The 13,733-nt window shown below is 41.1% G+C and overlaps 1 protein-coding gene across 3 annotated transcripts in view; it reads left to right on the top strand.

Annotated features, from left to right (window-relative positions):
- The first annotated feature begins 1,139 nt into the window (after window positions 1–1,139).
- Window positions 1,140–13,733, top strand: part of FNBP1L (formin binding protein 1 like) — a 99,086-nt gene continuing 86,492 nt past the window's right edge. For all 3 annotated transcript variants that reach the window (XM_077823863.1, XM_077823862.1, XM_077823861.1), the window contains exon 1: window positions 1,140–1,301. In XM_077823863.1, coding sequence (XP_077679989.1) covers window positions 1,278–1,301 — 24 coding nt within the window. In that variant the 5' untranslated portion in view covers window positions 1,140–1,277. The remainder of the gene's footprint in view (window positions 1,302–13,733) is intronic.

Raw genomic sequence — 13,733 nt, 5'->3', positions numbered from 1 at the left:
TTATAAAAATAAGGGGGTCAAAAACCAGATTCCTCCTCCTTTCAGATCTCTCTTAGCATCACAATAGTGTATCTAATCAAAGCTTTAGTATTGTTCCCTGTAGTTCTGGTTGGATGCATAATGCTTTCAGATACAACTGCACTGGCAATATTGATTTAGAAGCTGAGTGTTTTCCTGCCTGAGTCATTCTCTGTGGAATTGTGTGGCCTATACCGAGGTACAAAGCTTTAAGGGGAACATCTTGGTCAGGTGCTATATAGCACGATTTTAATGAGTTCCTGTAATGACATCCTTCCTTGTTCATAAGAAGAAATATTACATAACGCATGTGCTCAGGTATTATTTTTACTTACTGAGTCAGAAATAATTTCTCAGTCTCAGATCAATGCTCAGCAGCAGTAAGTTTCTGTACGGATCCCACTTAATTTCCTTTATTTGCATGTTGCCTTGGCTATTCCACATTTAGTTTGCTCTCTTCCCCATGTTTAAGAAATAGAAACCAATGGTTGTAATTGATTCCGCCTGCCTGGATTCTCTGGGAACAGGCTGGGTCGGGATCAGCACAGGAGAAAAAGGGAGGGGCTCTTTCTTCCGGGCTTTTACAGCAGGAGGTTTCCTGAGCCGGCAGGGGCAGGCAGCTGTCCGCTGCCAGAGAAAGCCTTGGAACAGTGGCGCGCAGCCCCGGGAGAGCGAGTCGTCTTCCCCCTCCCCCGCACCCCCATGCTGGGAAATAGCCCTTCTACCCCGACCTGCTCCCCCTGCAATAAAAGACGCCCCTAAAGCGAGACCCCCAAGAGTGACCCCCCTCGTAAAAAGCCCCGCCCGCGAGACTCTCCCTAGGGGGGCGTTCCCTCCCCAGCGCGGGCCCCCGAGGAAGCCCCCTTTCCACCGCCAGACCCCCACCCCGCAAAGGGAGACCCCGCGTCCCCAGGAAGGAGCCCCCGATCCCCGTCTGAGACCCCCTCCCCACAGTGAGACCCAGAGAGCTGCGCTAGGGCTCCTCTACGGGCCCTATTACGGGAGGAGGTAGCGCAGCCCCGACCTTGTCCCTGGGCCTCCCTGGGGAGCGGCGGCCTCTCCCCTCCCCCGTAGCCGAGCCCGCCCCTCTCCCAGCCTCCTCCGCGGCTCCCCCTCCCCTTGTCCCCAGCCCGTGGAGCCGCCGCAGCCTGACTCGCCGCTGCTACCTCTCGTCCTGCCCCGGTCGCCCAGGAGACCCCGGCCCTGTGCAGCCACCCCGGACCCGGTTCTCGTCAGCCTGCGCTGCCCGCGGAGCCGCCATGAGCTGGGGCGCGGAGCTGTGGGTGAGTCGCTGCTGGCGCCTCATTGTGTCTGGGATTCACCCGCTCCTAGTCTGCCGAGGGACTCCCGGGGGAGCGGGGCCGGGGGCTGGCGGGCTTTTGTTAGGCTGCCGAGAGGAGGGACAGGCCCGTGGCCCTCCCGCCCCCTGGCAACCGGGCCGAGGCGCTTGGGGATGGGCAGCGGGGAGCACTGGGGAGGGGGCGGGTGGGCCGAGAGGGCAGTGGGGAGCCATGGGGATGGGCAATGGAGAGGGGAATGGAGGAAGAGGGCTTGGCTGGGCACTGAGGAAGTCTGGGGAGGAGGATTGGGATGGGAAGGGGAGGTTGGGGATGGGCAGTGAGGGGGACTGGGAAGGGGAGGTTGGGGATGGGCAGTGAGGGGGATTGGAGATAGCATGACAGTTGGGGGCTGGATATTGGGCTGGGAATAGGATAGGTGCTGGGCAGTGGGTAGGTGCTTGGTGGCGATTTATGGGGCTCTAGGAGAGTGCTGCATCCAAATTTCTAGTGCCCATCACTACAGTGGCTAAGCAATGGTAATGAGTGGCAGCTGGGGGAAAGTGGCATTGGGGATGGCTGTAAGTGCCTTTAGAGTAGTCTTTTGTGAACCACAACAGTATATCAACAAACAAATTTTTTTGGTGAGCAAGGACAGGGGTGAAAAGGACTTTCCAGTTTGTTCAGTCCCTTTTAGTGTGAGTCAGTTGTGCCTGGTATCCTGTGTCAGGGGATTCAGAGAATGCTGAGCTGCTGGGGATGGGCTAGCAGTAGATAGCAGGAGGTGCTGTGGTGAAGAAGAGAGATTAGTGAGTAATGTAAGTAAAGTCTGATCCTGCGTGTATTTAGGCACCTGAGCAGTCCCATAGAATTTGGAGACAACTCACATCCGTAAAGCTACTCTCCTGTATTTGCAGGATCAGAACCTTAGTTACTTAAATGGGGGATTGAAGAGAGAGGGACTATTTCTATACAGGCCTATTGATGGCACATAATTGTCAGAACAGTTCACTGTTTTTGAAAAAAGAAGAGTCCCACAAGCAAATAATTTTGAGGTGTGTCATCTCACTATGTACAATTCTATAATGCATCTGACGAAGTGGGTATTCACCCACGAAACTTTATGCTCCAATACATCTGTTCGTCTATAAGGTGCCACAGGACTCTTTGCGAATTCTATAATAATGGCCTAAAGTATTACAGCATAATACAGAGTATAGGGCTGTTACTTTCCTATAGTACTTTTTGTACAAAGAATGCATGGCTGCAAACCAGGCAGTAGCATCTCTTATGTGTCCACACTACATCTTTGTTTTAAAAATTTCCACCATTACTACAAGCAGTTTGATTCTGCTAATGGTAGTTGTAGAGGAAGTGCTAGTGTGGACAGGGCTCCAGCTAACCACCAGTGTTTTTAAGTACCATGATGTCTAAACCAGTTCAGGGTGAATCAACATGATATGGTACATTTTCTACACTACTGTGCCCACCATTGGTACCACAAATGGCACAGTGGTGGTTGCAATGGTGGGAAATTTTAGGGAAAAAATCCTACTGCCCAGAAGGGCTCAGTTCTCCAATTTTAAATGCCTTCTGCCATATGTAGAGCTAGGTATTATGATGATGATTACTATATACTAGGGCTGTCAAGCGATTAAAAAAATTAATTGTGCAATTAATCGCATTGTTAATAATAGAATACCATTTATTTAAATATTTTTGGATGTTTTCAAATATATTCAATTACAACACAGAATACAAAGTGTACAGTACTCACTTTATATTTATTTTTTATTACAAATATTTGTTCTGTAAAAACAGAAGAAATACTATTTTTCAATTCACCTCGTACAAGTACTGCAATGCAATCTCTTTATCATGAAAGTTGAACTTACAAATGTAGAATTATGTAAAAAAAAAAAAAAACACCACCTGCATTCAAAAATAAAACAATGTAAAACTTCAGAGCCTGCAAGTCCACTCAGTCCTACTTTTTATTCAGTCAGTCACTCAAACAAGTTTTACATTTATGGGAGATAATGCTGCCCGTTTCTTGTTTACAATGTCACCTGAAAGTGAGAACAGGCATTTGCATGGCACTGTTGTAGCTGGCGTCGCAAGATAATTACATGCTAGATGTGCTAAAGAGTCATCTGTCCCTTCGTCTTCAACAACCATTCCAGAGGACATGCGTCCATGCTGATAATGGGTCCTGCTTGATAACAATTCAAAGCAGTGCAGACTGATCTATTTGTTTAAGAAGAGAGTGTGGAATGAAGAGACAATTTTTCTGATAAAAACACTTTACTGGAAAAATAAATGTTAGAGCTTTATAGTTTGAAGAAGTTTAGTCAGTATTGCTTCATTTTATCCCACAGTGTGATAGTTGGTCTGTTATGCTAAATGGAATACAAGGGATTTGTTGGGATGTTTATGTGATAGTGTAACGTGTGAATTGTATTCCAGGTAAGACACCGGTTTGAGAGGTATCAGTACTTAGATTGAAAACTGTTTGGCACATGGATTATCTTTCTGTTCTGTACTTGTGCAGCACCTAACTCAATGGGACACCCTGGTCTAAGACTAGGGCTCTTAAGCGCAATGATAATAAAATAATAAATAATAATAATATTGGTTCATTGCCTACTAACAGTAGGCTAACAGTGCTGCTACACTGCCTTCACAAACTAAAGCAAAAAATATAAGTGAAAGTTCTTGTAATTTTATTAACAATAGCAGTTTATATATAGAATTTGTATTAACAGCACAAATAACTAAATTGAATTCACAGCTGTGCAAAAAATAAAATGAAAAGTTTGTGTGTCGGATAATATATGCACGCCTTGGGTGGGCTGAAATACGCTGCTGGACTTTGTACCTCAGCACACCCAAAATGTGTGTATTGGCTGAACAGAATGCTCCCTGTTGTGTGTTAGTGCTTACATATATGTGTATATTTTTCTTACTTGACAACATTCCTTTAAAATGTGAACTAAAAATAGTTAAAAGGTTTGTTAGTTTAAGCTGACATATCTGTAGAACTACTTTCTTCTACAGTTTTTCTTCACACTGCATAAAAAATTGCTCCATCCCCTTTATTTCCCCGCTCACATATCTTGTTACAACTTTCTGATCCATTTTTAAGAGTGTTGTTCCCTTAATAGCCTTATTCTCACTAGTGTATTTGTTTCTACGGTCACCCCTGCAGCATATTCTAAATTCACCTGTCTTAACAGAGTTTAAAATATTATTTATCATTCTATCTTGGTGAGCATGCACTGTCTGATGGTTAGACCAGACTACAGGGAGTAGGGAGGTCTTGGGTTCTGTTCCCAACTTATCCAGCTGTCACTATTTGTGTCTTTGTGTGAATTACTCTGTCCTTCAGTTTCCCTATCTGTAAAATGTGACTAATATCTACTTCACATAGGATAATTAATGTTTGTAAATCTTAGATCCTCTGATGAAAGATAACATGTAGTGACAAAGTATTGCTTCTATATTTTATTATAGGATGAAAAATGCTGCTATTTTATTTAAGCAGATATATTTTTCAGGGATTTAACTAAATTTTAAATTTGTGTACTGTGTATCTAGTGACCTCATGCTCAGTTCAGTAGCTGTGAGACAGTTACACATTTAGGCTTCATGTCTGGAAAGACTTAAGCACATGCTTAACTTTACACACTGATTTCATAGTTAAGCATGTAAAGTTAAGTCTTTCCAGATCTGGAGCCTTAATTGTTAAAAACAGCATTGTTAGGTATAATTTTACTTTCATCCTCTTGCATAACTTGCATTAAGTTTCATGCCTGCTGTGTACATTATCCAAGAAGAAAATAGAGAGGTGATAGTTCATTATTAGCTGTTTTTGCTGAAATGTTTGGAAATGGTAGAACCTGATCTGTTAAATGAATCTATTCATAATGAGTCAAAACTACTGAAAATATTTAGACCTTATTTTATACTGAAATGTTTCTGCTTTTGTGCATATGGAGTTCTCCTCCTCTGTGACATACAAAAGCATACAAGTTACCTATTTTATTTTGTATCTTAATTTTCTTCTTGGAGATTTTTCAGTTAAGCTAAATATGAAAATCTTTCTATGTACTCACTCCAGTTCCAATCACAGAGTGAGCTCCAGAGACACGGGAGTTTCTAATAAAGTCCATGGGCATAGCGATCTGCCCATATGGAATGCAGTGCATGATCAGGGCTTTTGTTTTTGTTGCAAATTCATTAACAAAAAAAAGTCTAACACTGGCCCTTTTTTATTAGGTGTGAAAAGTAACAGAAGAAAAATATTAATTAGACCCTTACTAATCTATACTAAATCTAGGCATTTTCCCCTTCTTTGCAGATATTTAAGAACGCAAGCTGGAATAAGGTCCTTTATGTTACTAAGACTTCATCATTTTTGCAGAATGTGTTATAGAATATTTACTAGTATACTGCTGTGAGTGCCTTGGGAAGGAATTCATGCCTCCTTCCATATTAGGAAAGTGCTCAGAACATTGTGAAATAAACTTTTAAGTATTTTCATAATTTAAAAATAAACTACAGTTGACCAAATACATGAACAAGGCATATTGTTATGCGCTGCCTTATCTTGGTTTTTTTTTTTTTTTTTTACTGTTGACCTGATTTTGAGTCTGATCCAAAGTCCATTGAAGTCAATAGGCATCTTCTCATTGACTTCAGTGGGCTTTGGCTGAGGTCCTTTCAGTAGTGCTGATTAGCTGCAACTCCCATTAATCAGCAAGAATTTGAGGTGCTCTTTAACTCTCAATATCTGGTCCTTACTTGCTAATTTTCAAAATTCATTAATTAGCAAGAGTCTTTCAGTTACTGTGAATTAGTATAGTTTTACTTTATCTGACTTTTATGAGCTTAAATTTTTCTTCATGCAAGCGCTCCCAGTAAGGAAAGTGTTTGTTTATCAATTAATATTAAGTGGGTTCAGAACTATAACCTTTCTGACAGATGTAAACAGGCAACTAAGAATTTGTCATACCGATTCACACTAATGACAGCTCTGTCTAGTCCAGCATGTTGTCTCTGATGGAGACCAGTACCAGATGCTTAAAAGGAGATGCAAGAATCCCCATAGTGAACAGGCATAGAGTAATCTGCACACTTAAGAAGTTTCTTCCTAACCTCATTGATTAATGGTTAGCTAATGCTCTGAATAATGAGGGTTTGTATTTCTTACAGATTACATACTATGCAGTGTAACTGAATAGTCTCATTTTCCATATGTCAGACTCATAAAAGAATTAATCTGAGCTCTTCGTCTCAGTCATATCATGCAGCATGATTTCCACAGACTAATTGTTCTGTTTAGAATATCTCTGTGTGTATATAGCTAGTCCCTCATAATTGTCAGAATTGCCCGCCCTGATGATTATTTTAAAACAATAATTTAGAAATCTTTGAAAGGTGTTCTGTAAACTAAAACAAATCCTCTGGCCTGAGGAAATGTTCCTTTAGTTTTAAATCTTGATTGTGCTGCGAATTGATTTGTAGTAAGTTCACACACATAGTGTGAAAAACACTATTTTATCTAATTTCAGATTTCCTGTAGATATTTTTCAGTATGTTCTCCGATGCCTCCATTTGCAGCCTCTCTCTGTCCAAGGAGCGCTAAATAGTAGCCCCTTAGTGATGCTCTGAGTTGGACATACAGATTGCTTTGAGCTGTGCAGTGGAATGTGATGAGGATGGTCTTGTGGCTAAAGTATAGTCTGGAAGAATTGTTAGTCCAGAGATCTGAGTTCTTTTTCTGCATCTGCCATAGACTCCCTTTGTGATCTTGGGTAAGATGTTTAATATCTCAGTGCTTTAATGAGTATGATCTTGGGTATAATATTAATCTCTCAGTGTGGATTGATCTGTCCACACTGGCACTTTTCGTCGTTAAAACATTTGTCGTTTAGGGGTGTGTTTTTCACATCCCTGAGCGACAAAAGTTTTAACGACGAAAGTGCCAGTGTAGACATAGCCATACCCTCTGCTGGCCCAGTGATGAAAACATCAGAAGAAAATTTCATTCTGAAGATCCCACAGGTCCAAGTATTACTCCAACAGCATTTTATTTTAGTTAGAAATAATATTTGTTTGTATCTTTCCAGCAGTTGTCTCGTTCACAAGCATCTGACCCTTTCTGCTACTGTTTCCAGAAAGAATGAGTCATTGGCCCCAAGATTTTTTCATCAGTTTATGTTCTGAGTTGGCAAAAATACTGCCAGAGATGTTTAACTAAGGGATTTTCTGCTATCAGTTGACTAAACGTGTGCATATTTTCCTGTATCCCTTTCAGAATCTTGTTAGATTCCTTTCCCCACCCCAATTTGAAACACTGGTAGTCACTTGATGTCTGTTAGAATTACATCTGTTCCTGATTTTATTTATGAAGCCTCGTGAATTCATTTGTATATGGATTTGGAAATCTGGCTGATTTTCAAGGAAGTCCATGCAGCCATACATAGGATGTTACAAATCCTGGAGTGCCATGGAATGCTTAACATGGGAAAAAATGTCTACCTTCCTTGCCAGAGTCCTTATTCACAATTCTGAGAGCTGGCTATCTCAAGGGAGTCTAAATGCTACTACTTCCAGTTTGATTTTCTGAGTGAGAATAGCAGGAGGTTGTCTGAGATTACAAGGCCTCCTATCTCAGTGATGCAGAGGATTTCTTCAAAGAGCAGTTCTGTCAAAATGATGCCTGGGACATGATTCTTTGAAAGTGAAAATTACGCCATCATGAATGTGGGAGGGAAAAAGTGAGGATATGGGCAAATCTGTTACCAAGCTTTTAATTGCTATGTTTGGAGATTGTCAGCAGCCCACAATACAGTTATTCTCTGGGGAGGGATAAACAATCTAACAAATGTTTGAAAAACAAAAAATGGTATTAACTGTGGAGTCTAAAGATACAGATACACTCAATTAAGGTAGCAACTTAGAAAAAAGGGCCTGCCCTAAAGAGTCATTTGTGTGTTTTATCCTGATACTAGGTTAGGACATATTGTGTAGTAGTTGAATGCCTTCTCTGTGATGTTAGCAGAACAGCTTCTTAGCCTATTCAGTGAAGCCATTCATTGATTATCCCAGTAATTCTATACTGAAGGGAAGTTCATATATGAACACTTCTAACTTTTTCAGAATATTTTGTTCATAATGCATGCACACAGATTGTTTATGATGATGTACAATTTTTGTTCGTAGGAAAAATTGTGAGAGGGCCAAACATGTTCAGTTTTTTCCATGTGTTAGGAAACAAATTGTTCAGTGAAGGCTGAAATTCCAATCAGTTTGCCTCAGTTGCCTCTAGTGAGATTACATATCCCAGTCCCAGTGCAGTCTTGGCAAAAAGTTTATGGATTAATCTTCTGATATACGTTAGTGCTTCCAGCTGTATGCGGAGAGGAAAGAGAGGAGAAAATAACATCTTACAATAATGAAAACAGAAGGTTTTTATTAAAATGCTGACCCTCAACACTCTTATTGCAGTTAATTCCCATAAATGTAAACTGTTGGCTGTTCTTTGTACTTACAGTTTTATTCCAAGATGAGAGTAACAACAAGATCATAATTCCTTTTAGGTGACGCACCAGATTGCGAATACATTAATGGCTTATATTCAGGTGTTCTTGTTTGCCTGTATATGTCCTAGATAGAGCAGTAGAATGTTTAAACAATTAAATGAGAGATTTTGGATAGCTTTCTTTTTCTTCTCTGCTGTTGCTCCTGTTGTCGTGCTCACTTTGCTTCTGCCCTATGACTTGGGTCACGTGAGTGTATCCAAACTGATCATAGCTGCTCCTTGTCATTATGTACTGGAAACCCATCTTCTGTAGGCAGTTACTTGTTCCGTCTGTGGTTTACAATCCACAATTGAGATTTTTTTTTTCTTTACTTCCTCTGGGGGAGAAGTATTGTCTTGTTGTTAGGGTACTGGGCTGGGAGTAAGGAAACTTGAATCTTGTTTCTGGCTTGCTGTGGACTTCCTGTTTGCCTTAGGCAAGTAAATTAACTTCTTTGCCTCCATAACTCCATCTGTAAAATGGGAGAAATATTTCCCTTCCTCAGATAATTGTTTGAGGCTTAATTCGTTAATGTTTGTAAAGTGCTTTTGAGACCCTCTAATGGAGGGTACTATACAAGTACAAAGTGTTATTTTTTAGTTATTACTACAGGTCAGAGCTTTTGTTTCATATGGAATTGAACATTTTTTAAAAGAGTGGAAACTAAATTTAAGGGCAACAAATTCTATTTTTTTCCTAAATCTCAATGATCAGAGTTATTGCTTAATTGAAATAAAATGAAAGCTATTTTAAATGGTGTCTTTCATTATTGTAAAATGTTATCTTCTCCCAACTTTTGCGTACTTGGATCCTTTTTTTATCATTTATACAAATAAGTCAAGCAATATGCTGTAAATGTTAACTAACTAGTTACTCCATAGACTGCCGTTTTAAAAGACGTTTATTTACAGTATTCATCAAGCAATAGTGTATAGCAAATTTAATTAATTAAAGTGAAAAGTTGATTTATCATTTGGTATGTATTGTTTGTTCATTTAACACTTGTACTTACCAAGTATTTGTTTAAGAGGGAGGAATAGTGCAAATTCACTTGACAGGCTGGCACTCAACTGATTTTTTTTGTAATTCCATATTTACTATAAATGACTATGCCTTTCAAGCATTTTATGACAAATTACTATGTGTTTTTTGCGATAGTGTGGAGTGTTAGCTATATGTACTGAGAAACCTTTAAGTGTGGCAACATGATTCACCATAGGAAAGGAATAGGGCAATTCATGAGGCAATTTTAAGAGCCCCATGAAATTTTTTATTTTTAATAGTTTTTTTAATTTTATTTTTCAGGAATTTTTTGTTTCATTTAATCTGCATGGGAGGGGTCGGGTCAGGAACCTCCTGGGGGTGGGAGGTTGCAGAACAAGCCTGCCCTGCACTCACTCTACAGTGGCACTTCCTTTTCCTTGGGGCTCGGCTTGACTCCCTGCTCTGGGTGTTGCAACTGGGTGAAAAGGGTTGGAGCGCTGCTTAGGTTTGTCTTGGTCACCCCTCTGTCATGGTGGCAAACCTGAGAGAATGAAGCTGCGAGCTGATGGAAAAACAAGTGTGTGAAAAGATCTCGAACTACTCTGTAAGTCCTTAGGAAAGGAGCATTTGAGTTTTAGGTGGTACAGCTTCTTCCTGATGATGGGGGAGTTCAAATCTACTGCATGGACATGAAAGCATCACTTCCCAACTGTGGTTTATTGCGCAATAGCTGGTAGCTTTGTGTAGAGTTGATTTTTCAGATGATGCCTCCTTTCTTTGTTTCTAGCTACTAGACTGTTAGAGCCCTGTGTGGATACAAAAATTTGGATCTGCATCCCCTGATCTGCTAGCTGTCTTTTACCTGCATCTGCACCTGCAGCAGCAAGCCCTCTCACAAGGGCTAGTGATGGGGTGGGGGAAGAGATTGGGGAGCGGGGTCTTGTGTGGAAGAGGCAGCGCGAGGGTGGAGACTGAGGGTAAGAGGCAGCGCAGGGGCAGGGTCTCAAGGAGAAGGAGTGTCGCAGAGGGGAGGGGCTGGGGGGCTGGGGTGTCACAGCCTGTGCTGCTCCCGGGGGCTCGTGAGCAATGGCACGCAGCAGCAGTGCGTGTTGCATTACAGTGGGGTGGAGGAGTGGGGTGCCGGGGCTCTGCCCACTCCAATCCCCATGGCCAGGGGCAGGCCCTGCTGCCCAGGAGCTGGTGGGCCAAGCCTGGGACTGAGATCGCTGCCAGAGCTGCTGGGCCAGGCCATGGTGGGGACGCTGGCACTGCCCAAGGGGCATGAGCTCTGGACTGGAAGCGGCGTAGCTAGCGGGTGCCGGACAGCCCCAGCCACTGGGTGCTGGCTGCCGGCCCCAAGCACGCTGCGCCCCCTGGGCTGCCTGAGCTGGACTCCATGGGCCAGGCTCCACCAGTGAGTAGATCCCTGCGCAGTTGTATCTGCACCTGATCCACTATTCGCAAAAATGGTTTGTGGATATGAAGCGGATATCTGCAGATTTGCAGGGCTCTACAGATTGTATTGAAAGAAGCTAAAAAAAATTACTTTCCTAATAACTCTTCCATGTAAGCGGTTGTAACAGGCACAGTGATGGTATGTGATTTTGAATAGGAGGAGAGGTCTATGTGTTTGTGTATGAACGGGAGGTGATCCCTGAGACCATCTCTGTGCTATGATGTAGTCTTCACTTTGAAATGGTTTGAATATCTGTGCAGCAGACATAAGACTAGGAGCTGAGAGATTCAGTTCGTGATAATATTAAGTTATAGCTTATTTTTTATGTAAGAATCAGTAAGTGCTTATTTATTAACATGGTTTTCCTGTGTATAAAAAGTATTCCTTCTGTAATATGTAGATGTAATTTCATCCATTTGCAACTGTTGTTTTTTTTTTTAAATTAGTCCATAGGTTTCTTTCTGTTTGTAATCACATAAAACTATCTTTAACATTCCTAATGTGATTATTTATTGGACAGCTACAAGGAATCAATAATAGGGGAAGGTTTGACTTTGACATTGATCCATGTTCAGTAACCTGCTGCTGTTACTACATCTGAGTAATTTTTGAACACAAAGCATTAGTCTATTGTGCCTGTTACACTTCTAGCACTATATAAATAATGATAAAGTAGGTGTTTGGAAAGTGCAAACACATTTGGCCACAAGAAGAGCACAAATAAAATTGTTCCATGACTGAGGGCAGTGGTTCTCAAACTTTTGTACTGGTGACCCCTTTCACATAGCAAGCCTCTGAGTGCGACCCTCCTACCTTTATAAATTAAAAACATTTTAAATATATATTGAACACAATTATAAATGCTGGATGCAACGTGGGGTTTCAGGTGGAGGCTGACAGCTCGCGACCCCACCACATAATAACCTCGCGACCCCTAATTTGAGAACTCTTGACCTTGGAGATGTGGATGCGTTTTTAGTTCCATCATTTCCTCCTGGTCATCTCTACTAGGCTGATATCATAGTGTAGCAAAAGCTCGGTCCAGTGGAGAAAGGACCATTCTTATGTTGCTTTCTAGTGGGCTCACTGTTTCAAAAATACTACTGAGAGGCTCCAAAAGGATTGTTAACTTGGTGCAGCATCTTGAGGGAGAGGTCAAGAGGAATAAAGCATGGCTTTCTAGAGCCATCACATCACATTTGGAAAAATCATATATTCCTAACAATCTCCGCTTTACAATATTGTATTTCAGCAATTTGGGTCCTGAAACACCTCTTAATTTTCTTAAACTAGGATTCAGTGAAAGCAGGTTTTTTTTTTTTTTTACAAAATGTCTGTGTCCAACCAAAATACCCAGACGACAGATAGAGCTTGATCCTGTGAGGTTCAGAGTTTAACTCCTACTAAAGTTAAGAGGACTTGTGGATGCTTAGCAGCTTACATGTTTGTAATACATTTCTAGATTGTAACAAGAGACATCAGTGGGATGTAGCTACTACTGTACATAGGAAAGAGACTGCACCAGTAAAGAAAAGCAATCCCACGAATAGATGCAGCCTGCTTGAAAAAGAAACAGCAAAACACAGAAAGGGAAAGATATTAGAAAATTTTGGGACTTTAACTCCTTACTCATGTTATGTCATGATAACAGTATCATCTCTAAGACAATACCTATTCTAAGAATCCTTGTGCAAACACTTTGTTATATAATGCATAGGTATACATATCTATATCTATATATATGACTCACGTATCATGATTGGCTCCTACCTGAAACCACTTATCAGAAACAATTTTTGTCTTGTACAGCACTTTAATAAGTAATTGCTGCCAATCCAAGCATAGGACAGAGTCCTTCACAAATTTTCCTCTGTCCCCTAGTCATATAACTGTATTAGACTGTCAGTGGTTGGTAGCTTAGGAATGCCTAGATAGCTAAACAAGAAGCTTGAATTTGGTATACTAAAAGACTAGAAATTAGCAAAGGTAGTGGATGATAATATAGTAGGAAACTATCATCAGGAGTGGATGATAATATAGTAGGAATGTTGAGAAAGGAAGATTAAAGCTAAACACTACTATTTTAAAAAAGAATGACAGAAATATAGTGGCTGTAAGGGGGTGTGATGCATAGTAGCTGAATTTTAGTAAAATGTTATGACTCTCAAAATCTTACCCTCAGCATGAATTCAGATTAGCACCAAACATGGCCTGAGAACTGGCTGAAAGACCATAAACAAAGAGTGATAAAACACCAGGGCTGAGTTATGAGGGGCATGTTTAGTGGGGTACTTCAGGGGTCTCGCTTAGGTCTGGTCTTTATTATGGCTTTGATCTTGCAAATGCTTATGCTTTTTCTTTACTAACATGAGTAGCTCCACTGAAGTCAAAAGAACTATTTACTTGCTTAAT

This window comes from Eretmochelys imbricata, chromosome 8 (genome assembly GCF_965152235.1).
Source record: "Eretmochelys imbricata isolate rEreImb1 chromosome 8, rEreImb1.hap1, whole genome shotgun sequence".
NCBI classification, from domain to species: Eukaryota; Metazoa; Chordata; order Testudines; family Cheloniidae; genus Eretmochelys; species Eretmochelys imbricata.
This window is presented reverse-complemented; position numbering and strand designations above follow the sequence as displayed.